This window comes from Muntiacus reevesi, chromosome 9 (assembly GCF_963930625.1).
Source record: "Muntiacus reevesi chromosome 9, mMunRee1.1, whole genome shotgun sequence".
Lineage (NCBI taxonomy): Eukaryota > Metazoa > Chordata > Mammalia > Artiodactyla > Cervidae > Muntiacus > Muntiacus reevesi.
This window is the reverse complement of record NC_089257.1, coordinates 18716047-18743077: the sequence shown is the minus strand read 5'-3', so window position 1 is coordinate 18743077 and position 27031 is coordinate 18716047. Positions and strand designations below refer to the sequence as shown.

Sequence of the window (27031 nt, the reverse complement as noted above, 5' to 3'; positions counted from 1 at the left end):
GATAACCTAGTATTTAAGCTTCTTTAGATCCATGTTCCCCCACGGTTCCATGCCCTCCCCATACCGCGGACCCTGTGTGGTTGCCCTGTCCAGAGCTAGGTGCTTGCCAGGTCCCGTTAGCACTCGGCCCACTGTCTCGTAGGCTGCGTTGCTAATGTAATTGCAGTATGTTGATGATTCTTACTAGTTTTACTCTTAGATACTAACGTTTTTTGTTTTTTAAAAAAACCATGTCTGAATTCTGGGAGTACATTCTTCTTTTCTCCAGATACTGACAAGTCCACAGGGACCACGGTCGTGGTGTAGGTTACCATGTTTATACCAGCAAGCTTCCTATAGTGTGATTAGCAGAAAGACTCTATATTTTAATTTAAGTAGTGTGGTATAATAAAAGTCAAGCATAGACTTTGAAAAGTTTTTTAAAACTCTGTTTTTGGAGGAAAATAAATACAAACACTTAAGCCGTTTCCATAAATTATTTTTTATATATATATATAAACATTTTAATGTCGAAAAAAGTACAAAGACAATGTTAGAATAAAGATAGTCTTCCTCAAAAATGGACAGTTGGCAACTTTACACCAACAAATGTGTATCTGAACATAAGTGTGTATATATATGTACTATAACTTTAGGTGTATGTTCTTTTTTTGTTTTTATTGATTGATTGATTCTTTTTTTTATCTAACCATGCCACAGAGCATGTGGGATCTTAGTTGTCCGACCAGGGCTCGAACCTGCACCCCCTGCAGTGGAAGTGTAAAGTCCTAACCACTGGACCGCCAGGGAAGTCCCGTACATGTTCTTTTTTGTTTCTCATTTTGTTAAGGATTGGTGAAAGCTGTGTCACTGATTAACCTTTGAAAAACCATTGCTTTAGTAGCTCATTATCTAGTCCCAAACCCCTCCCCTGGAAACCTTAATCTGTAGGTTTTATAGTCAGAGATTTTGTTATTATGTCTTCCACCTACTACTGGTAAATCTTGGGCAAGTTACTTAATCTTCCTGAGCCTTCCTCATCTCATTAATTTAAAAATAAACCAGAAGGGAGGGGGAAAAGAATAAAGGCAAGCTTCAGAGTGCTCATGAATATTTAGATGAAATAACTTCAGGGGAAACATTTGTACCAGGTACTGGTACACACATGGAACTCAGTAAATGTTCATTTCTGGAAACACAGGCATTCCTGTGTTTCTACTGCTTCCTGACTTAGAGGCTGGTTGTGAGCCAAAGTCCTCAAAGTACCCACGGTATCTGCTCAATGTTAACATCAGGCAAGGGGGCCCTGACATATTTGCACAAGAGTTATTAACAGGAACGGTTCCCTACTTGATTTTCTAGATTGTCTTCTCCAAATTCTCTGTCTTCTCTTTACTCTCCTAACCCAGATAAAAGAAGGAAGAGGACCACCTGTGCAAATGAAGACTGACTATTGTCGTCTTCTCAGAAGTGAATCATTCCCTCCCTGTCTTAGTCTTAGTGATTTAATCGAAGCCTTTTGTGCTTTCTGATGACTGGTTTGAAATTTTATGCTGTTGTTTATGCATTAAATCTTAAGTCAACAGCTTTATCCTCTGACTTCAAAAAAGAGATCACTGCCTTTTTAAAATTGAAGTATAGTTGCTTGCAGTATCATGTTACAGATGTATAATATAGTGATTCACAGTTTTTAAAGGATTTCCTCCATTATAAAATACCGGTTACATTCTCCATATTGTACGGTGTATCTTTGTAGCTTATTTTATACTTGTGGCTCAGTAGTCCAGTATAGGAGACGTGGGTTCAATTCCTGGCTCGGGAAGATCCCCTGGAGAAGGAAATGGCAACCAACTCCAGTATTCTTGCCTGGAGAATCCCATGGACAGAGGAGCCTGGCAGACTACAGTCCATGGGGTCACAAAAAAATCAACACAACTTAGTGACTAAACAGCATAACAACTAATAGTTTGTACCTTTTAATCCCCTGCTCCTATATTGCCCCTTCCTTCTTTTTTTTTTATTATATTCACTAGTTACATATTTTAAATTCCACGTTTAAGTGAAACCATACAGTATTGCCTTTTCTGTCTGACATATCTCACTAAGCATAATGCCCTCCAAGTCTATCCATGTTGTGCAGAGAAGACGCTGAAACTCAAGACAGAATTGCCCGAGGTCCTGTGGTGGTGGAGTCCCAATTTGAAACCAACTTTGTCTAATTCCAGAGTGTACTGTCTATTTTGTGAGACAAAGAAACGTACTCTGAATGGTAGAATGTGCCTGCTTGCCTTTAGAAGCCACAGTCTTACAGTAAAAGCTGTGGATATCAATCACGTAAGACTTTCTGGACACATTTTGATCCAAACTTTGAAGGAAGGACTTTGTCTTGCTGGTCATCTCTTTGAACATGTGATCTTTACCTCTGTTTATTGTTGATGTGTTTCATTTTGCGCCTGTCTTTTCAGCTTCTGCTCCCTCATATTCTTCTTGGAACCTTTCTTCCAAGATTATTAATACTGCTTATCGAGCAGTCACCTTCTTTTAATCACCTTCTGACGGTCCTCTCCCTCTCAGTAATGGTCCCGGCTTTGTCTTGCTTCTGCTTCTGCTCCAGGCACGGGTAGCTCCGTCTCTCCCTAGATATAGCCCATTCCGCTTCTGACCACTCATAAGTCTTTCCTAATACAGAGCTAAAATACGACTTCTCGTCTCTACCCCTGCCCTCTGAGGCTAACAGTCTGTCTCTCTAACGCCGTGCTTCCTGAGGTGTTTGAAGATGGTTATTGTTCCTATCTACCAGCCCCCACCCCACGTTTCTGCTCCCTTTAGCTAAATGTCCTCATTTCCTGCTAGCTTCTCTTTATTGTAGTTTTTAGTCCCTTCACCATCCTTGTACTCTCTCTGGAATTTTTGAAAAACCTTTTAGCAGAATATTTTCAAAGTCTGATCATGTGTGTCTGCGGTCTCTCAGCTGCTCGTCCTACTGCAGGATCACCTTGATTTCTTCGGTCCTCCCCCATTTGACGTGGTTTCAGGCCTTCCACCGAGTCCCTTTTCTGTGAATGTGCTCCGCTTAGAAAGTCTTTTCCACAGTGGTGCCCAGACCATGAATTTCCAAATTTCCAGTTGTGTCTCCAATGTTGCAAAATTATGGTGGGCTTTTTTTTTCTCCTTATAATCAGAACTACATACGCTTCTCTCTGTTTCTCTGTACTCCTCCTGTCCCTGTGATTCTGGCCAGATTACCTCACAGTGCTCAGACTCGGCTGTGAGTTTTCCCAGTGCCCTGAGATATAATTCATCCAAATGAGAAAAGCGTGAGCTTTCCTGTGGGCGAGCCTCACTGTGGATCTCACAGTCTCTTCACTTCACAATATGTATTCTCCTTTTTCCAGTTTGAAAATGGTACATGTTGAAGACAAAGAAAAAGATAAGGGTCTCCACCTCTCTGTTTCCAGTTTACATCACAGCATCTGGCAGCAAGCCTAATACTTACTTTTTTCTTCTTGTTGTTCAGTTGCTAAATTGTATCTGACTCTATGTGATCCCATGGACTGCAGCACACCAGGCTTCCCTGTGCTTCACTATCTCCCGGAGTTTGCTCAACCTGCTGAGATCCCGCTGTCATCCAGACCTCTTTCCACCTGAATTCTGTATTTACAGCTGCTTATTGGAGCTGGAGATGTGTCCATCCTTCTACCCTAGACCATGGCTCCATGGGTTGTTGTATTCTGAGCCCTCAGCACACTGTTAAGCACATAACAAATGTTTAAATGAGTTAACAAATAAGTGCCTGAAATCCCAACACTGTCCTGTTCTCCTGTCCCTATGCCCTCGGCTTTGCAAATAGCCTTACCTTTGCACACTCACAGACTCTTAAGACTTCACACAGTGTACAGAAAGCTCCCGGTTCCACATTGGACTTTACAATCGTGACGTCATCTTTGGATATTCTGTTTCCCATTATACTCACATAACTACCAGATTCCTTTAATTTTCCTTCACTGAAATTTCCCCATACCTCTTTCCCTTCCCTTTTAAAGACTTCCCCTTTATCCTCAGCCTAAGTCAGTTTCTCTGTATGTGCCACTTTTAGAGATTGTTGAAACCCCTTTCTGTTTGTCCTCTGTCCTCCACGCCCTAATTCCTAACACACCAACTGATTTGCTAATCTAACCTGTATAACTATCGTGGCTACTATCACTTTGTCATTCTTTGCTTAACAAACTCGAGGCTCCCTTTACAATGAATCTCCTTCCAGACTTTCCCAGACACTCAGTGTCACCCACCTCCCTGAGTATCTTATTTGCTGGTGTACTCTATATAAATTTTTTTTCTAGTTAATTTGAAACAAGTAGTGCCTTCAGAACATACACGTTCGTCACACCTGTTTCTGTATGTGGGTAAATGGGTATATCCATACCTGCTTTTTTAGTTTCATCACTCTGGGAGTGCCCTCCCTGGACCTCTGTTCTATCTAAATCCTGCCTCTGGTTGTCTGCTTTCCTGTAAAAAAGCATTCGTGACTACCTTCAGTTATGTTTTTCCTTTAGGAAAAAATATTTAAATGTAATTGTTCTCTCATTGTTTAATGTATAGTTTTATGTCTCCAAATTGATTATATTTAATTTCTTAGGATCAGGTTCTTTTTGCTGCCAAATATATAGCACAGAGACAGGCATGTAGTAGGGCCTAAACAGATAAAGGTTGGTCTGTGTTTTTCTAAGGCATAGCACCTTTAATATCTCCCCATTTCTCACCTTTATTTAGTGTTGTTCTTTAGGAACTGCTGTCACCTCAACCCCAGCAGCCTTTGAAAAGGCCGGATGGCTGCCAGCAGCAGAAGCCCGCAGCTAGTGTTCAGTTGAATACTGGTTTCCATCAGTGAAAGGCCTTTTCCCTAGGAACTTTTTAATGATATATATTACCATATGGTAAGGGCATAGGGAAGTATTAATCTTTGGGACCTGGGCTTGCAGAACTTTTTGCAACTAAACAACATGAATGCTTTCTAAATAGTAGTAGTTTTTGAATGGAAATAAGGCTTCCATATACAGCATCCATTTGCAGCTCTAACTGTGCACTGCGGACTTACTTATGTGCTGTCTTCCTTTGACCAAAAGCCACTTTTCTTTAAACCTGTAGTCTTGGTCATGGGCAAATGTATCAAAAGTTCTTTTCTGTCCCAGGACCAGATGCAGGGAGTCCCATGGTAGCCAGGGAAGGAAGGAGAGGAAGCTAAAACAACATGAGGAGGACTTGGAGACAGCACTGTTGCTACAAGTCAGCTGCCGGGCAATTCTAATTAAGTTCCTGTTGGAATCCCTATAGCAGTCCTTTCCTGCTGCTTTCCTGGCTTCGGTACTGAGAAGTTTGTGAATCATATAGCATATCAGATGCTATGCTAAACAGGTGATACCTGACTTTCCATTGCTTGCCTATCATCTCGGTGGGCAGTACTTGAATACATGACAAATTTCCAGCAGGACAAGGCAAAAGCAGGAGCAACAGATCCTCAAGGAACCCACAAAACAAAGTATTCCTGAGTTCCCATTAATTGTTTCTGTAGCTATCTGCGCCTGCTCCATGCAAGGAGCAGTGGTGGACATTTGGAATATAGTAGCAAACAAGGTAGAAACTAAAAATTAGAACTCTTTGTCAACCCCACATTTATACTGACTGCATAACCAGTCAGTATAAATGGCAAGTAACCATTTTTATCTAGATATCCTAAAGGAAAAGACTTTGCCAACCCCTGTTTGACTTTATGCTTGTTGCAGAGTGTTAATGATAATATTAAACAACAGAAACCATCATATTGGTTCAGAAAACTTAAAAGAAAGTTACTTGAAAGGGCAGCAATAGATTTTGTAGTCACTTGTTAACAAAGGGAAGAGCCGTATAGCTTTTCAAAGAAAGAAATGACAGATTTCTAGTGGTGCTCCTCAGCTTGGCAACAGCCCTGCCCACCTTCCCACTTTCTGTTCCAGAACATGGGGTGGGAGACAGAGATGCCACTGGAGAGCTAAGAGTGACACTGCAGACCTTCTGTGAGAAGGGCTCAAAGCTTTAAGTTGTTTTTAGTAATGGGAATCAGCCTGCTTTCTCAGCCTTCTCAGAGATCGAAACTGCATTTCTGAGGCAGGCTACTCACTGTGGTTATAGGTCTGCTGAAACCGTTATGAGATTCCTGACCTTGGCCTTATGATGCCATGTTCTAAATTACTGAAAAGCCAGATTACCAGTTGAAGATTACTGTGGTACTGGCATAACATAGACTATTGTGAGCCATCAACCCCAAGCTCTCAGGTTGTCCATTGGGCACATATCATAGTAGGAAGCATTCCATTTTGTTATTTGTTTTTGTACCCTGTATACTTCTTAGAAGGAATAGAAAGAACTGTCACAGAACACCGTGTAAGACTCAGCCATTTATTCAAAATAGCAAAAGTTAAGTAGTAAAGAATTTGTTTTTTTAAAAAAGGAAAGCAAAAAAAAAATTAAAAAAGGAAAGCATTCTGTAAAGAAACTCAGACTAATTTTGCCCTAAGCTTTCTTTCTAGTTAGGCATAGAGGAGCTTGTAAGGTTGTGTAACCCTACAGTGTATAATAATGGAAACACACTGACTGCTCAGGAGAGAGAATTTTTACTAGGCCATTACACTGAGAAACATCCATGGGAGTCTTTACATAAGAAACGTTAGCAATATAATAAATATCTTGATAACCATTTTAGGAAAAAATTACACTAGCAAATTGTTATATCTTATTAGCCATTAGTGAAAATGAAAGCCTTCATGTGGAATTAGGATAATTTTCCACTAAACAAATCATTGTTCAGTTAAGGTAATAGGTTATATGGTCTTAACAACTATATTTCATATGTTATTTGAATAAAGCTGAAGAATCCTATATATTAAATAATATATCATAACAAACTTCATCTTTGCCATCTATATCTTATATCTAGAGCAAGCTGGTCCTTCCCCCACCCCCCCCCACCCCCGCCAAAAATACACATAAAATAGCCATCTTCATGCTCACTAGTGACAGTCTATGACTGCCTACCATCTAGCTTCTGCCGTTCTTCTCAGTCCAGTTTTTTATAAAAGCTGGATGACAAAAATGATTATGAATTCTGAAGATGTTGAATGGCATTTTTATGAAAATGGACTACAGAAGTGCCTCTAAGCAGAGCTGAAACTTTTTTCAGAAAGCAAGTTGGAGTCACTCAAGTACTTGAATGACTGTGTAACTTTTAATAACATGCTGGCACTTGAATTTCAGGTACAGTGGTTGAGGAAAGCAATGGTTCTGATGAGATGGAGAATTCAGATGAAACAAAAATGTCAGAAGAGATATTGGCCTTGGTGGATGAATTTCAACAGGCATGGCCCCTGGAAGGCTTTGGAGGAGCCCTGGAGATGAAGGGACGGCGTCTGGACTTGCAGGGCATACGAGTACTGAAGAAAGGCCCCCAGGATGGAGTAGCCAGAAGTTCTTGCTATGGAGACTGCAGAAGTGAAGATGATGAAGCAACAGAATGGGTAAGAGTTTGCCAACTCAGTTCTTACCCATTTGTAGCCCAGGTGCTTGAGAGTGGGTAGGGGGCAGTGCTCCTCATCTGCCAAGTGTAATCTGTTGGGTGTGTGGCACTCGACTCCGTGCCCTAGTCAGCCTTCACATGAGAATTGCACTGCTGGAAGCATTTCATGTGCCTTAGGTGTTGCTGGCTTTTAGAGGAAATGTGTATGAAGCCATGCTCAGAGCCTGCAGACTTGGAACAGCCCAGTTCAAACATCTTAAGTTTTAGTTTCCTCTGTATCCTTTAAGGCTAGGTTATTTTGTTTATTTCACTAAACATTTTTCATCTAGACCTTTAAGAATTAAACTGAAGAGAAGAACTTAACTCTTACAGGGGACTGGTTGTTATTTTTGTTTTTTAATTGGAGGATAATTGCTTTACAGTGTTGCATTGGGACTGGTTATTCTTAAAGCCACCAATACACACAGCCACAGGCAGACTTGAAAATTGATTTCATTTGTCCCTAACATGTTTTCATTTCCCAGATCACATTCCAGGTCAAACGTGTAAAGAAACCCAAAGGAGATCATAAGAAAACTTCTGGGAAAAAGGTAGAATCAAGTCAGGCAGAAAATGTACATCGTAACCAAGGAAACCTGGAGATCACTGGCCCAAAGGTGGCATCTCCTGGGCCACAAGGTAGATTGGAATGTTTAATATGCCAGTTTCTTCTTTCAGATTTCACTGTTTCAGTTCTCACAAAGGGTGTGTTCGTGACTGCAAGTAGATCACATGAAAAGGTAATTGAGCCAAGTGAACAGGAAGTCAGTCATTGGTATAAAAAGTTTGTTTTAAACATTAATTTGGCTTACATTCTTACCATCTTGAACTTAAATACTCTATTAATTCTTAACTTGACAGCTTAGTTTAATATATAAAAAAAACTTGGGGTTTGAGACAGACTCCCTGGGTTCAGACACCAGTTTTGTTATTTAGTTCCTTTGCCTCATTTTTCTTATCTATAAAATGGGGATAATTGCATCTGTCTTATAGAGTGGTTGTGTGTATTCTGTAAGGTTATACATATAAAGTGCTTTAAATGAACTGAATATATAGGGCTCGATAAATACTAACTATCTTGTAATGTTTTATGTGTTAGATAGCCCTTTAAGTATTAGATAATGCTTTGGAACTACTCCCCAGGGAAAAAAATGCATTTACATCAAAATTTGGCATGTACTTTTACGGTTCATAGTTGTCCCAAAGTGTGTCTTTGGGCTACAGGTTCAGGGCCATTGCCATGAGTCCAGTTGACTTTCTTTTCCAGCAGTGAAACAGTGGTGATAGAATTTCTTTTTAAAAAAAAAGAAAAAGAATTCTCCTCTTTAATTTTTTTTATTCTTTTTTAAAAGGATATTTTCACTGTGTTATATTTGACAATTCAAGATAACTTCATGAAAATGTGTCCAATTTAAATTGTATTTACCAAAGCTGAAAGCAGAGAACACATAATAAAATATAAGGAATGAGGTAATCTTAGCTAAATCTCAGAATGATCTGAGACTTGACAAAAATACTAAAGAGAAAAATTTAAATGGATAGTTATATACTTTAAGGTGAAAGCACAGAGAAAAAGAAAAAAGTAGTTCTGGCATCAGAAGACACTGCAAAATAGACAAAGAGTTGAAACAGTATTTTTTTGCAGAATATTTATATATTTTTACAGAATACTTGATAAGCAAAGGATATCAGTGTCATTTAAAGAGCGCCTCCAAATCGATAGAAAAAATACAGCATTTCAGTAAAATATGTGCACAAAACATAGGCATTTCACCACACACACATTACACACACACACACACACACACACACACACGGCTGCTCAGCGTGGTAAAATATTTAGCCTCTCGAGCAAGGAAATGCAGACATAAAATGTAACATGCCATTTCTCCTTGTCAGATTGTCTTTGTGTAATACACAGTGAGATTTAATAAAATGAATTTTGGGATAGTTTGACTAGATACATCAGAAAAATTTTAAATACACCAACAGCTCTACTTCTAGTAATTTACCCTAAATAATCTTATAAGTGCAACAGATAGATGTATAAAGATACTGATCATCATGCTGCTTATCATAATAAAAATTTTAAAAGTACCTAAATGATGACAGTTGCCTAAATAAACTACAGCATGTTCTTGCCCTGTACTGTGCAACTAAGATATCTGTAATTTAGTAAGTGAACAAAAGCACTTTATAAAGTAGCATATATAGAAGATACCTCAGTTTTACACTAAAACATCATAAATGATCATCTCTGGGTGCTAATGGGGCTACAGGTGATTTTCATTTTTTATGTTTTTTTCCATTTTTTAAATTCCTTAAAATAAGCATATATTACTTTTACAAACAAAAACTAAAAATTTCTTATAAAAGTGACAATTAAAACTCAGTATGGTTGAGAGGATAGGAGAGCACTTAGGCCATTTTAAGTGGATTCAAATAGGTGGGGCTGGGTAGGGCACTGAATATACTCGCAAATAAGATCATAAAACTATTCACTTTCACTCATGTCCAAAGTTCTATAGCGTGGAAGAGCTAAGAGAAGACTGGAGAGGTTCAGTATCCCAATTTTCAACCAAGTATAGATTCTGTCCACTGCCACGTGATAAGATTTGTGATAAATCCTGACATAGTGGTAAAGCAAATTATTACACCAGTCCTTTGTGAGCCCATGGGGGAAGAGTCTCAGAGATCATTAAGGGTCATTGTAGATTTTCTAAGAATTAATAAAACTAATAATGCATAATTTACTTCATTTCCCACTTTGGTGAGGTCTACTAGACTAGAAGACCAGGGAAGTGCCATATATGTAACATAACTGGATTTAAGCAAAGCACTTAGCAGAGTGTCTTATGATATCCTTGTGAACAGTGTGGCGAGAGATGGGCTCAAAGGCTCCCCAATGCCTGCAGCATACAGACCACACCTTCTAGGCTGGCACACAGGGCGTTTACAACCCAGCCTCTGTCTCCCCTGCAGCGCCATTCCCTGAACCAGTCATGCTCTTGTTTTACCTCCTTATCTTTGCACGTGCTCTTCCCTCCACCTAGGATGCACTCTGCCGCCTCAACGGTGCTGACCCGTCACTCAGCCTCCAACTCCAGTGCCATCACTTCCTCGGTACCTTCCGGCAGCATCCGTTTCTTTCTCCTCTGTACAGCTGTCCTCTGCCTTCACTGTGGCTCTCATCCTGTTGTGTTCTAATAATTCATGTCTACCTTCCTCACTAGACTGTGAGCTCAAGGGCAGGCCCTTTTATTATTCCTCTGAATCCCTAGTGTCTTAATACAGTTCCCAGTCCGATATAATAGCTGCTCAATAAATATGGCCTCACTAACTCAATGGACATGAGTTTGATCAAACTCTGGGAGATGGTGAAGGACAGGGAAACCAGGCATGCTGCAGTCCATGGGGCTGCAAAGAGCCAAACATGACTGAGCTACTGAATGACAATAAAATACTTTCCAAGCGAATTTCTTACACAGAAAGGAAAAATAAGTTTTATTGTGAAATTTATGGTTTAATTTTGTTACTTATTTAAACAGGGTTCATTTGAAACTCTTCCAAACTTTTTTTTCTCTTTTATTAAAATCTAAATCTAAAGCCCTGCCTCTATCTTAAAAGTTTTCTATTATTGGTAAATTCCTACAGTATAAAAAGAGTTACTACATTACCAAAGTTCTCCTTCCTGTCGATTCCATTGGAATTTCTTCAGAAGAATCCTTCCCAGATAAGATTGAGTTCTGCTCTTTTCTTGGGGGCTTTATCCAAGTAAAGAGCCTACATCCAAAAGGTGGTACCTTTGAAGGGTATCAGTAAGCAGAGCCTCAAAGCCCAGGAAAGCTTTAAACAGCATGACTGGCCGCACGCACGTTGTAGTGAAACAGACCTGGATCTGAGTCACTGTGCTGCCCTAGTAGCCAGGTGGTCCTGGGCAGGTCACTTGGTTTCTCTGAGCCTCCATGTTCTCATTGGAGAAGCAAGGATTAAGAGCTGCCTCCCGAGGTTACAGATGAAAAGCATTTAGCACGGGACCTGAACGTACAGCAGAGTAAGCGCACTGGGAATAAGTGATCACCTTTCGTTGTTGTCATCATTCTGTACCCACTGCTTTTCCTAACCACAGGGGTTCTCTCCCAGGAGTGACTTTGCCCTCCCAGGGAACACTCGACGGTACCTGGGGACGCTTTTGGGTGCCCTGTCTCAGGGGAGGTCCTGCTGACATCTGTGCTGTAGCGGCTGGGGATGCTGTGAGGCATCCGCCAGGGCACAGGACAACGCTCACAGTGTTGGTGGCGCCAGGTTAAGAAACCTGCCTTAGAGACGTATGCTTCTCCTGACTTAGAGGTGTCTTTATAGAATCAAAATGTAGAAAGGTGAAAATTAAGTTTGGTAAAATGTTAACACTGAAGCGTATTCTAACCCTCATCTCAGTCTTAAATCAGTGAAGGACTCGTTCATTTTTACTTCATCATCTTTGAAAACAAGGCTTTCCTCAACGATGATAGTTATTCCTGTTGCTGTGAATGACAAGACTTTTGTTAGTTCTCTCAGTGGTAGAAATTCTAGACTAGAAGGATGACTGGCACCTCCAATACACCAGTCTGAGTGAAGTAATCACCAGGGCATAAGACACTGTATGTGTCTTTGGGTCTTTGCCATTGTGCTGACAGGTGATGTACTTTCCTTCCAGGAAAAAAGCGTGACTACCAGAGTCTGGGGTGGCCCAGCCCGGACGAGTGCCTCAAGCTCCGTTGGGTGGAGCTGACAGCCATCGTGAGTACCTGGCTTGCAGTTTCTTCAAAAAACATTGAGTGAGTATCTTAAAGCTCTCCCTCTTTCATGGCATTTGTGTACCAGTGATCACACCGGGCCCCGCTGACTTTAGGGATGCCGTTTGTCAGCAGCTACCAAAGAGTCATCCTTCCTGGGGTTGGTGGTTCAGAGGATACCATGGATGGACTCAGCTCACGGTCCTGATACAGTCTGTGTACCCTCTTCTCTCTGCCTTCTCCCATACTTTGTAAGCTTTCTATCTAGTCACGGATGACTTGGTTTAAATTAAAGACTGGATCTCTCTCCATTAAAGCACAAAACCTCACTGACATCGTGTGCTTGAAAAGGGAGCCAGAGCAAATCCAGATCTGTGAGCACCTACAAGACACAAGCAGGCGAGGCTGCCTCTGTGGTAACTGCTTTTTCCTCCCCAGTTGCTCTTTCTCTTTTGTTGCCCCTCCCTCCTTTTTTTTTTTTTTTTTTTTTTTACCTTTTAAGCATTGCAGTTCCCCAAGATTTACCACTAAACCTTATTTTAAAAATCACTCCTAGTTAGAGTGCTCTATTCCCAAAACTTCTGTCCCTGATATGTTGACAACTCCCTGATCTGAATCTCCAGACCAGACCTTTCTTCAAATCCCTCAAGTTGTCTGTCCAGTTGGCCTCTCTGCCTAGATCTCTCTCCAGCACCTCAAGCTCAGAAAACCTAAGCTCATCATTTTCTTGTCCATTCTCCGTCCCCCCAGAAATCTTTGTTCTGTTTGTTTTCTATTCCTTGTTCTTAGTAAATAGCTCCCAGAAGTGCTCAGACCAGAAATCTAGGAGTTACCCTTACCCCTCCAGTCCAGTCCGTTACCAGTTCTTGTCACTTTTACCCTTTGAGTATTTTTCAAAACTACTTGCTTTTCTTCATCCCTGTTGCTGCCTTATTCATTCTTGCATCTCCTCAATCCATTCTCTCCATAGTACTCAGAATTGTTCCTCAGATGGAAGTCAAATAATTCTTAAAATGCTCCAACAACGTGTAAATATTGCTGTTCACAGTGGCCCACAGAGCCCTTCATGATCTGCTCCCCACGTATCCTTCCATCTTCAGCTCTGCGCTCCCTCCTGCCAGGCCTTCACACGTGGTGTTGCCTTTGCCTCTGGTGGTGTTCTCAGCATCTTCTCCCGACCTGCTTCATTCCTCTTCCTCCTTCTGTCTTAAACACCTTTCCCCCTCAGGAAATCCTTCATTAACTGCCTCCTTCCTCTCTCGGCACAGAGGAAATGTACACCCCCTCTAGTAAACTGACACTGTACTATGTTTTTATCTTTTATAACTCATCACATCTGTAGTAACTGACTGTCACAAGACAATGAGCATCATAACAGTGGGAACTGGGTATGTTTTGTTAATTATTATAACTCTGATATCTGACATGTGATAGGTTCTGAATAAATAATGAGTGTTTGCATATTAATATATGGTCAATTCCTAACTAGCTAGAAGCAAAATTTTCCAGTGTCAAATTGCCACATCATACTGATATATAAACATATATGATATGAGTATATATCATATACTATATGATAGTGTAAAACATTTGGCTAGTATATAGCAGGAAAATGACCACTTTGGAACCGTGAAGGGAAGTGCTTCACGGATCTGTGTAACATTTACGGTCTAAACTTTAGGGAGCTTTTCCTGTGGGGACAAGTATGCCTCTGTGCACAGAGGGAAAATGAAAGACAGGAACCATTTCTGGTTGTTTATCACTGTCTGTACCCTGGAAAAGAAACCCTAGAAGAAAACCTACCTGGTTTAAAACCTCCCCAGTGAGAAAAAGTGGCCAACAGCAGTGAGGAAATCAGACACCTGTTGCGTAGAGAGAAGGCAGCTTAAGAAAAGACTGCGTTCAGGACTCAGATCCCACACTGCCGCTCTGACCTAGGGGACAACCTCTGCTCACACATTCAACTAACCGTCATCACCAGTCTCTGGAGTCCTTGTACCTACCAAGTGAGAGACCAGACTAAGTATCTCCTGGAATCTTTTCCATTTTGAGATTCTCTTGTTCCAGACAGTTCTATTTATATGTGGCAGTTATGGCCAGCAAATGATTACGACTTGGTCCCCACCCACTTAACTTTCGTATGGCTAAGGTGGTCTTTTCCAATTTGCAGCATCACAGAACACATAGACTTTGCCACTCCAATTCAGCAACCAGCGATGGAACCTGTTTGCAATGGCAATCTCCCCACGAGCATGCACACCCTGGACCACTTGCAGGGCGTTTCCAACCGAGCCAGCCTCCACTACACGGGGGAGAGCCAGCTAACAGAGGTGAGCGTCAGCTGTATTCAGCCAGTCTGTAGTTTTTGCCGTACAGTTATGATGCAGCTGATAGTGAAAGCACAAGTGGCCAGGCCAGGTATTTTTTGCCTTTTTCAGATGACTGTTGTCTAGATGGCTTTAGGAAAAGCCTGGTTTCTTTCAGGCCCTGTAACTGAACGTATGCTTTTTTTATGACCAGGAAATTATAATTCTGATTCATTCTTCCAGATGGGTAGCATTCTGCTTGCCACTGGACAGAGGCTCTTTGTGAGAAATATTTGGGACAGTTAATTCTCCTGCTGACATTCTTAAGGGAGGGGAGGAGGGCAGGCCCAGCATATATCTAGCAAAGAGTGTACCCAGAAGAATAATCAGAAAACATGCCACACATATCGAACAGTAGAAGATGTGTTAAATAAGTTTTGGTGTAGATATAAGCTAGTATACAATAAGAGTCATTAAGAAAGATGCGTGAGAAATATATTTATTGACATGAAGACATTTTTTGACTGTATTGTGTGAAAATGTAGGTGATAGTTTACAGTGTGATCCCATAGTATACAGTCTGTGAGTAACGATATATGTGTACAGAGAGAAGTGTCTGAAAGATACATAAGAGATACCAACGGTGGTTGTGTCTGGGTGATAGGATTACTTTTTGTAATGCTATAATGAATGTGTTTTCTTGCCTATAACCTTTGTTAAGTGAGAGAGGGCTGAGGGGACGTGATAGCCTTCAGTGTGTGTTCCACAAAGTGCCTTACCAACAGGCCCAGAGCGGGCGCCCCCAGAGATCAGTCTGCACCCACGGCGCAGGCCCAGCCCCGTGTCAGCAGCGTCGGCAGACCGCCCTCATTTTCATTCCTCTAATCTGTCATCTCCCTCCCTGTACCAGGTATTGCAAAATCTTGGCAAAGATCAATATCCACAACAGTCACTTGAACAAATTGGCACCCGAATTGCCAAAGTTTTGGAAAAGGTAAGTCACTCTGTAAGTAAGCTGTAAACTGTTACCCACTTTGTAGTTTTTCCCAATTATTTGCCATTAAGTGGCCCTGACCTCTTCAGTTAGTTATTTAGCACTTGGTAACTAAAAGCATAACATGAAACAACCCCACACAGAATATTTTAATCATTTTCTGTGACTTTTTCCATTACGTGGTTACTATTCTTTTTTGCTGCTTTGTTTACTTTCTGTGCTTAAATTTATGTGGTCAGTTTTCTCATTTTTAGGCTACCATGAATAGATTCAGGTGATGCTACTAAGAACTTCGGAATCCAGGTATAAGAAATAAGTCAAAGGTTCATCTTCTGGTGATAAGGAATATTTGGTAGTTTGGATCATGGGTGGGAACCATATCTTAAATCTTGAAATATCTTTTTTCTGAAGTCATGAAACAATATTTGCAAAACTTTGTTTTCTTACTTTATGGTTAAGAATCTATCCACTTATCATTATATGATATAACAGTGATTAAAAGAGTCTACTCAACTTCCAGTATGACCGTGGCAGTATGGTAGGGAAGGGTAATCACGTCAGTTTAAAGGAGAGGAAGTGCAGACAGCCATCACTGTTCCATGGCAGTTCTGAAATTCACATTGCCAGTTGTTACCAGTTCCCCCAATTCCAGGGTAGAAAATACTCCTTGAATAGGGCCTGTTTTGGTCCCGTGGGGGTGGTTTCCTATTCTTTTTCTCAGCTCTTCTCTCTAGGCTGCCTTTCCTTCTCCTTAGAAGTGTCCTGTATTTGCAGCTGAAGAGCTTCCTCAGCCTGCTGCCTGTGTATCCTTGGCACAACTTTGTAAAACTGCGGACTTTCAGATTACAAGCCACTCAAAGAGGCAAAAACCACGCCCACAGATCTCTTTAAGAAGGCCCCTGTCTGCTTCAAACATGAGTCCAGGACAATACCTCTAAGATTCTTAGATGCCTTTTGTCTGACAGTTCGCAAGACTTAAATCAAGATGCAGATCTTTCTGAGGTGGTAGTAACAGAGGGTCTTACTGCTGTGTTTTTGATGTGATCTTGATCCTGAGGCCATAGTTTTACTGGTAGCATCTGGATTTGATTTCTTTTTTGTCAAAACCTTGTGCTGACTGCAGAAGCTAGTAATTGAGACGAGGAAGTTTCATTTTCTAACCCTGCAAGTCCCAGTTTGGAAGCATTTCCTCTAAATTCTGCTTGAAAACTGTGCAGTTCCTTGTTTAGTTCTCCTCTTTTAATGCTTTTTTATGGGTGATGTTTAAAAAAACATTTGTCACTTTCAGCGTTCTTCCTCAAAGCCTCCCTAGCCAGATCCACAACATCATTAGGTATTTTCCTATATTCCAGATAGAGCCTCACTGTTTGTTTTGCCAGTAGATGATAACGCCTCTCCTCCAGCCTCCAGGAGCAGTTTCCTCAATGCCCTTCCAACCTGCATTAATGTTCTTGTTGCTGCTTCTTCAACAATAGACTCAACCCATTTCCCCAGACTGCTGTCAGCATGCTCTAAGTTTCTAGCAGCACTCTATTCTCGATACCAGATATTGTTTTCAGTTATCTTTTTTGCTTAATTACGCCAGAATTGAGTGGCTTAAAACAAAACTATTACTAGCTCAAGACCCTGCAACCTGAGCTGGACTTCCTTCTGATCTGACTTTGAATCATCCGTGCAACTACAGACATACGGAGACTCCACTGGGGCTGGCCACCAAAGAAGTCTGGAGTGATGGGGATAGACGGGGCACAGCTATGTATTGTCTCTCTCCAGGCAGACTCTCCAGCAGAGAAGCTGGACCTTTCTACCTGGCGTCTCAGGGCTCCGAGAGACTGAGAGCAAAAGCATCCAGGCCTTTTAGCGTCCATGCAGAGAGCTGGAACAGCAGCGCCTTTACGAGTTCCATCCGTCAAAGCAAGCCCCAGGGCAAGGGAGATATCCTTCGCCTGCTGCTAGTGCAAAGACTATGGTCCGTCTTTAATGGTGGATCTTTAATCCACCACAGCGCCTGTCAAAAGGCGCAACAATAAAACTGACAGCTTCTCAGTGGAAATGATAAAACTAGAAGCCAGTGTAATGATATCTTTAAGGTACTAAAAAAGAAAACTGCAAACCTAGAATTCTTTTCCAGCAAAAATATTCTTTAGAAATTAAAATGAAATAGATATGTGTTCAATAAAAATTCAGAGACCTTGGCACCAGTAGGCTTGCACTGAAGTAAAAATTAAAGGGAGTTCTTCAGAAAAATGATCCCAGACAGAAATATGGACATGCCAGAGGGAGAGAAGGACATTGGAAAGAAAATATAAATGAAGGCTAATTGTACAAAAGGATAGCTGCACTCCCCTGAGGAGCTTCACCTTTATATGTAACTAAAATTCATGGTAACAGTAACAAATGACAGCAGAGAAATAAATGGAGTTTAAAAAGTTCTGAGTTTTAATTGGTAACGGCCAAGTCCTAAAAGAAAGTTTGCAGTGGACTGTAGTAAGAAAGAATGGGTGTTTTAAGTTCCAGGCTAACTACTAAAAGTGGTTTTAAAATGTAATTCAGTGGAAGGAAAATGAAACAATGTAAAACATTTGATTAATCCAAAGAAAATTGAGACAGGTAAAAAGTACATAAAAATAGACCACAGATAGTAAAATAGTAGATAAGTATATCATTAGTTAGCTTCAGAAAAGATTTATAATTAAAACATTTTGTATGGAATGGATTTTTTTTTAATCCAGAACTATATGCTCCTTATAAGAGAAACTCTTCAAATATTAGGACACAGAAAGGCTGAAAATACAAAGATGAAAAATACATCATACAAACAAGAAAAAAGGAAAGCAGATACAGCTTCACTCTTTATTTAAAAAAAAAATTTGAAGCAAGAGACAGAAGGGCTGAAATGGAAAAGATTGATAATACAAATTTTCAAGATGATATGGAGCAACCTGAACTCTGATACGCTGCTAGTGAGAATATAAAATGGTACAGTTATTTGGTACAGTCTGATAGCTTATTAAAAAGCTAAGCATATATGATCCAGTAATTTTACTGCCAAATTTTGCTGCCAAAAGTGAAAGTGTTAGTCACTCAGTCATGTCTAACTCTTTGCAAGTCCATGCTCCTCTGATTCTCCAGGCAGGAATACTGGAGTGAGTAGCCATTCCATTCTCTAGGGGATCTTCCTGACCCAGAGATTGAACCCAGGTCTCCTGCATTGCAGGCGTATTCTTTACTGTTTGAACCACCAGAGAAACACCATGAAAACTATGTCCAAAAATACTTGTTTAAAAATGTTCACGGCAGATTTATTTGTAACAGCCAAAAACTTGGAATCAGGAGAATTGATAATCAGTGTTATATTTATACAATGGATACTATTCTACAAGACCCTATATCCATATTGATGAATCTCAGAAATATTGTGCTATTAAGTCACTGGACACAAAAAAATGTATGGTGTATGATCCCAACTATGTGAAATTCTAGAACAGGCAAAATTAACCTCTGGTGGTAGAAATCAGAAGAGTGATTGCTTTGTCAGGGGAAGGGAAGCAGCTTGAAAGGACTTTCTGGAGTGTTGGAAGTTTTCTGAGTCTTTAAGTAATAGTCAAAACTGAATGCTATTCCTAAGGTCTGAGCATTTCTATTATACCTGGATTTTTAAAAATGAAGTTTAGATAAAGGTTTTAGACCACCAGAAGCTGAAAGATACATGTTATCAACAGACTTGCATTAAAAATCACTGAAGGGATTTTTTCAGGCAGAAGGAAGACTATTCCAGGTAGAAACTCAGAAAAAAAGAAAAAAAGCAAAGAAAACACAGCAAGAGTAAATATTAAGGTGTATGTAAATAAGTGTGTTGGTACTAAATAACAGCAGTACTGTCTTCTGAGGTTATAGTTCATGGCAAAAGCAATACGAAAGGCAGAAAGGAATGACACTGACCGCTGTAGACAGTCTTAGATCCAGTTAGACGTTTTATACTCATGTAATTGGCCTCACTTGGCGTGGGCTTCACTCAGAAGGATAAGGGGCCAGGACACCACAGCAGCAGCCGACTCGTACCTCCAGAATAAGCACTTGCTCAGGCCAGGGCCGTTCTCTGCCCACCTTCTTTCCTGCCAAGTGACTGTTGAGGTGTGAGGGAGCAAGTCAGATGGTTAGAAGTGAGGACTGCCCTGACATAATGCTCTGAGTCCCATATGAGAACCAGTGTCTTCTGGAATAGCCCCACATGCACAGAGCAGGGGCACAATCAGCCACAAGAACCGTGGTACCTAGAGGCTCCCGCTGTGGCTTCCCACAGGGGCTTAGTTTTTCCCAGTCTTTCTTTTTTCTAATGGAAAAGTTTCTATAGGCTATACATTTTACCAATTATACTGAATTACAACTTTAAAATTTTATAATTATAAAATTTTAGCAGTAGACTTGCAGTGAAACATGTCACAAGTGGTTAAGATAATTCATAATTCTGTGACTTCACTTGAGAATTTTCTTACCATCCTAAACATTAAGGGCAACAGTATGGTTAGAAGTAAAACAATAACTTTCAATGTTCATAGAGAGACACACATTTGGTAGAAAATTCAGTTAAATTAGTGGGGTTGATCTTACAGGTCCAGATGGTTGGGGGCCTACCATTGCTGTTGTCTTCTCATCCTAGTGTGGGTCTACGTTTTGGGGTCAGCAGTCCTTACTCTAAACCAGTTCAAAGCAGAGGCTGTTCTTAACTGAGAAACAAGAATTCAAGAGACAAGTCGCTTTAGTTTCACTGTGCATAAGCCAGTTAAGAGCACCTGGTAATGGTCCTTTTATCTGGGATAGATACAGTCCTTTAAAGGATGCCTTTTCCAGTATGCATAATCTGGCTGAAGGTCATGGGGCATTTGATCTTCATCCAAAAATTAGAACCTTGTGATAAGCTGATGAGGCTGTTGGGAACGTGCATGCATATGCATGCAGTGTCCCTCAGTTGTGTCCGACTCTTTGTGACCCCATGGACTGTAATGCACCAGGCTCCTCTGTCCATGGGATTTCCCAGGCAAGAATACTGGAGTGGGTTGCCATTTCTGCCTCCAGTCTTTTCCAGTCTCACCAATCCAGTTACAGTTTACCAAGGTCGTTTGTACTGTAAGCTGTCTTGCCTGGTGACAGCTAACATTTCTCCTTTATTAGGTCTTCAGAGAAATAGGGCTAGAAGGTAAATCCAACATGAGATTTCATTATAGGCTCACAGACCAACCATGACCTTATTAACTTTTTAGCACAGTAGATCTCAGACTTTAGGGTACACCACAGTCACCTGGAGGACTTGTTAAAACCTATTGCTAGGCTTCTGTGACTTCACTTACTGATTTAGTAAGTCTAGGGGTTGGGCTTGATAACTACATTTCTCATAAGTTCTCAGGTGATTCTGGGTGATGTTGCTGATCAGAGGATCACACTTAGAAAATAGCAGTGATAACAAACCAAAAGCACACTTTTCCCATTTACCTTTCACAAAAAAACAAGGATCTCCATGTCCTCTCTGCCTCAACTTTTAAAATACTTGGTCATTATCCTTTATTATTTCTTGAAAAGCCCATCTGTAGTTGTCTCTTTAGAGAGGTTTTAGTTTGCATTACCACAATTACCAGTAAGTGTCAGCAGATGCCATTGGTCAGACTCCATTTTAGGGTTCAGTCATCATGCACTTTCAGACCCCTCAGAAAGCTGCCCAGCTTGCAGCCGAGGTTACTCTGAATGTGGTAGCCTCTACCGAGGTCTCGCCTGAGGTGCCAGATGCCCAGCACGCTGCCGCCCTTGCCGTTGCAGCCAGTTTGTCTGCCAGGTTGCCACGTCGTCCTGTTTGAGCTGGTGGGCTAGTGCGGAAGTCGTTCTCCCATTTTTGTCCCCCTGTTCTTTAGGTGGTGGCTTGTGAGCACTACTTTGTGCTGGTTGGATCCCCGGCCAACCCAACTTGGGTCGCAGCCAAGCTGCTCCACCGCCTTGTCTGATCCAGACCTCGTCACAAGCACGGAGTCTTGAGTCTATGTGCTTGTCTCCTGCCCACCCTTGTCAGGCATCAGTGCCTTCTTTGGCTCAAATGCATCAGCTATACCACAGGTACACTGATCTTGCCAGTCAGCCCATTTTCAACCAGGTTTCTGGTCAGCTCCCATTTCATGGAAAGTGGGACGTTTTCTCTTAACATAAGTTTGTCTCCAGCTTTCATCCATTCCTACAAGGGGAAGATTTATCCCCTGTCACACAGTATCAAGCCTTTGCCATCAGACTCTGAGAAAGTTAGCCCCCACTGAGGCCTCAGTCTTACTAGCATCTTCCTCCCCATTCCATTTGTATCAGGGTGCTTTGGCCATATTGAACCAAGGATTGAAAGTCTGTTTCATTGATGCTACCACTCTGCAATGCACACTGCCTCTGGTTTGAAGCCCAGGCCGACAGATATTTCATATTTTGCACAACCCCGCAGAGCAGTTGTCTTGCTTTCACTGGAGACTACAGAACACATAGCAAGCCAGCAGGGCAGCCTTTCACGTATTTCTCCAAGAGTTCCCACAGCTGTCTGACAGCGGCCCTGGGGACTGTTCTCTACTCCACCCCGCAGCTGACAGCTCAGGGATAAGGGCTCAGGACCTCATGGGTGAGTGTGGGAACCACCCTAGCCTGGAAGTCTCCAGTTCCACGTAAGAACCAGTGCCTCTTATAACAGTCCTGTGGCCTACAGTCCAAGAGTTCTAACAAGGGACTGGAAACGTCACACAGGGGAAACTCAGAGCTGGGGCTCTCTACCAGGTCATCACAGTCCACTGGCAGTTTAGGGTCAGGTCATCTTTACCATAAGCAGTGTTGCTAGTAACATGGGTGACATTCTACCCTGATCAGGTTTCCAGGGGAACACAGCTGAAAAGTTAACATGAGATTCATTTCCCACAAATACACATAGATAAAATATTAGGCTTTAGCATTACAGGAAAGTAATAAAATTGAAGTAATAATTTATATTTTTAGTCTGTAATAAATCAAAGATGCATGTTGTACTTTTAACTAATCACTAAAAGAACAGTTACAGAATGTATAATTAAGGGAAAATGGAATAATAAAAAACATTTGATTAATTCATAAAGGAGGCAAGGAAGACAAAGGAATATAAAACAGGTGGGTGAAATAGAATGCAAATAGTAAGATGATAGCAATAAACCCAGTTGATCAGTGATCACAGTAATAACATAAAAGGACTACGTACCTCAATTAGAGTGCTCACATCAGAATAGGTTAAAATGTTGAACCCAATTATGTGCTATTTACAGATAACACACCTGTAATAAGATACAAAACAGCTAAAGTTAAACAGATGGAAAAAAGATAACATCAAATAAATACTAATCAAAAGAAAACTGGTGTAACTATGCTAATAACAGACAATGTAGAATTTAAGGCAGGAAGCATTACTCTATAGATAAAGACAATTCATAATGATAAAGTGATCAGTCCACCAGAATATTGAAAATTGTGTATCTATACAGAACCAGTATCATAGTTTCACATATAGAGACATTAAAATTGACAGATGTAAAAGGAGCAATGAATCCATGACCAAAATGGACTTTAACATACCTCTTAATAGGTGATAGAACTAAGCAGACAAAAAATATGATATAGAACATCTGCCAATATACACACCTGACATAACTGATATTTATATCATGCCACATGCAGCTGTAACAAAATTCTTATTTTAAAAATGCATATGGAACATTTACCATACTGATCACAAGCTGAGTCATAAATTAAGCCTCAATTAAATATTAAACCATTGAAATAACTTAGAGTTTATTTTCTATTCATAATGGAATTAACCTAGAGAAAAAGATCAGAATAAATAAGGATAGAAAATTCCCAATGATTTTGGTGAAATTAGTAGTGTACCTCTCCCTGATGGCTCAAGATGGTGAAAAATCTGCCAGCAGTGCAGGAAACCCAGGTTCAATCCTTGGGTCAAGAAGATCCCCCTGGAGAAGGGAATGACTGCCCAGTCCAGTATTCTTGCTTAAAGAATTCCAGGGACAGAGGAGCCTGGTGGGCTGCAGTCCGTGGGGTCACAAAGAGTTGGTTGGTCACAGCTGAGCAACTAACACTTTCACTTTCTGAATAACTCACAATTTGGTGAAGAAAGCAAAATTAGAAAATATTTTTAAATGAATGACAATAAAGATTTGGTATATCAAAACTTGTGGGATGCAGCTAAAGCAATGCTTGAGGAAAGTTTGTAGCCCTATAAATTAATGGATATATTAATTTAAAAAAAACAGGCTGAAATTAGTGATCTATGCTTCTATTCCAAGAAGCTTAGAAAAAGAACAAAATTAGACTGAGATATTTCTTGCCTCTATATTTGGCAAAAATTCAGAAGTTTGATAGGATACCCTTGGTGTGACCTTGGGGAAACTGGCACTGTCATACACTGTTAGGAGAAATGCAAAATAGAATAACCTCTCTGAGAGGAAAGAGATATCTAGCAAACTATCTAGCAAGATTATACATTCATCCAGCAATCCTACTTTGAGGAATATTTCCTTAAAATACAGTGGCAAAAAAATTACCTGACAAAAATACCTATGAGTAAGACTGTTGATTGCAGTCTGACTTGTATTAGTGAGCAAAAAACAATCCAAATGCCCAGTAGTAGGGGGCTGACTGAATAAACAGTCCACTGTGATTGTTCATTGTGTGTGAAATCCACACAGTGGAGGCTTCTGCAGCTGTCAAAATGAATGAGGACAATCTCTACAAACTTATATGGAATAATCTCCAGAATACAGCAAGTGAAAAAAAGAACAATAGAAAAAAATTATACCTCAGATTACTACTTATATCTTTTTAAAACAGCAAGTTGTAGGGAGGGAAAATATTTGTAGAAAGAAACATATTTTAAAATGGAAAAGACTTAACTTTGAAAAAAAAAATTTTAAATGCTGTCCCATGGAAGGAAGATAGAAATAGGATAGAAAAGACAGGAAATAAAGCTAGAGTTCCCCGAATCAACTTTTTTTTGTTGTTTTTTTACTTTGAAACCAAATATTTTGCATAATTATAAAAAATTTTTAAATAAGGTAATTCCTAATTAAAAGTAAAGTTAATTGAGCCTAACTGTTCATTCCATTGGTAGTATAACCACATCAAGAGGAACTATTCCAAGTGACTTTAAAACACAGTTATTTGGCTGCACATCCCTAATGAAATTTACCCTAAGAGCAAAAGAAAACCTTATACTGTTTTCAGTAGTACTGTTGTTAATAATGTTAGTGCTATTCTTTTGGGATTATAGGTGTATGTACTGCAGAGTAAACGAGTAGTTTTGTTGGTGATTTGGAAACTGGAATTTTGAGTATGGGTGAAAGGACATAGAGATGTGAGAACAATGACGTAAACATCTTTAGTCTTAAACTGAAAGTATTAGTAAGAATTCCTGATATATTTAATTGATATCTTTACACATATGCTGGCTTTATTTTGCTGAAAGACTAGAATCTATGACTAGTCCAGTGTTAGTAAGCACCCTCCCTACGCAGGTTGTGATCTTTAGATAATTTTCCACTTTAAAACAAAGTCTATAATAAAAGACAAAGAAGGGCATTATATAATGATAAAGGGATCAATACAAGAAGAGGATATAACATTCATAAACATAAATGCACCCAATACAGGAGCACTTAAGTATATAAAGCAAATATTAAAAGACCTAAAGATTGACAGTAATACAATAATAATGGGGGACTTTAATACCTCACTTATATCAGTGGACAAATTAATCATCCAGACAGAAAATCCATAAGGAAACAGTGGCCTTAAATGACATTAGACTACTTGGCCTTAACAGATATCTATAGGACATTCCAGGCTTCCCTGGTGGCTTAGATGGTAAAAAATCTGCCTGAATTGCAGGAGACCCAGGTTCAATCCCTGGATCGAGAAAATCCTCTGGAGAAGGAAATGGCTACCCAGTCCAGGATTCTTGCCTGGAGAATTCCATGGAGAGAGGGCCCTGATGGTCTCTGATCTCTGGGGTTGCAGGAGTTGGACACAGCTGAGCAACTCACACACACACACACACACACGTTCCATCCCCAGACACACACACAGACATAGCTGAGCAACTCACACACACACACACACACGTTCCATCCCCAGACACACACACACACACGTTCCATCCCCAGACACACACACACACACACGTTCCATCCCCAGACACACACACACACACACACACGTTCCATCCCCAGACACACACACACACACACACACGTTCCATCCCCAAACAACAGAATACACATTGTTTTCAAGTGCACATGGACTGTTCTCCCAAATGGATTGCATGCTAGGACACAAAACTAGTCCCAGTAAATTTAGGCGCATAGAAATTATACCAAGCATTTTATATGACCACAACAGCATGAAAACTAGAGATCAATTACAAAACAAAAATGGGAAAAACAGAAACACATGGAGACTAAACAGTTTGATATTTAAAAACCAACAGGTCAGTGAAGAAATCAAAGAAATCAGAAAATACCTTAAGACAAATGAAAATAAACAACTTTCCAAAGTCTATGGGACACAGCAATAACAGTCACAAGTGGGAATTTTGTAGCAATGCAGGCATACCTCAAGCAACAACAAAAAAATCTTAAACAACATAACCTACCATCTAAAGGAATTAGAAAAAGAGACAGGGCTTCCCTGGTGGCTCAGTGGTAAAGAGTCTGCCTGCCAGTGCAGGAGACACAGGCTCCACCCCTGGGTCAGGAAGATCCCCTGGAGAAGGATGTGGCAGCCTACTCCAGTATTCTTGCCTGGGAAAGAAAAAGAAAAACAAAGCCTAAGAAGAAGTTAGGAAATAGTAAAGATAGGAGAAGAAGTAGAGACCAAACAAAACAGTAAAAAAAAACAGAGAAGCCAAGAGGTGGTTTTTTTTGAAAAGATAAAAGCGATAAGACTTTAGCCAGGCTCATCAATGATAAAAGAGAATGGATCCAAATAATATAAAAAATGAAAGAGGAGAAATTAAAACATACCATAGAAATATAGTCATAAGAGAATGCTGTGGGGAAAAAAAAAGAAAAATAGAGAATACTATGAACATGCCAAGAAATTGGATAACCTAGAAGAAGAAATGGATAAATTTCTAGAAACATACAATCTTCCACCACTCAATCAGAAAGAAATAAATAATCTGAACAGACCAACTACTAGTATTAAAATTGAATCAGTAATCAAGAAACTACAAAAAACAAAAGTCCAGGACTAGATGGCTTCACAGGGCAATTTTATCAAGCATACAAAGAAAAGTTAATACTTACTCCTCTCAAAGTATTCCAAAAAACTGAAGAGA

The 27031-nt window shown here is 40.3% G+C and overlaps 1 protein-coding gene across 3 annotated transcripts in view; it reads left to right on the top strand.

Moving 5' to 3' along the window:
* TTC17 (tetratricopeptide repeat domain 17) overlaps positions 1-27031 on the top strand; it is a 116176-nt gene that overhangs the window by 75521 nt on the left and 13624 nt on the right. For 2 of the 3 annotated variants that reach the window (XM_065944430.1, XM_065944429.1), the window contains 5 exons: positions 7267-7526; positions 8050-8203; positions 12261-12381; positions 14510-14669; positions 15556-15639. In XM_065944430.1, coding sequence (XP_065800502.1) covers positions 7267-7526; positions 8050-8203; positions 12261-12381; positions 14510-14669; positions 15556-15639 — 779 coding nt within the window. Of the gene's footprint in view, positions 1-7266; positions 7527-8049; positions 8204-12260; positions 12382-14509; positions 14670-15555; positions 15640-17412; positions 18064-27031 lie in introns of those variants that run through there. The other variant, XM_065944431.1, reaches the window with a different exon arrangement.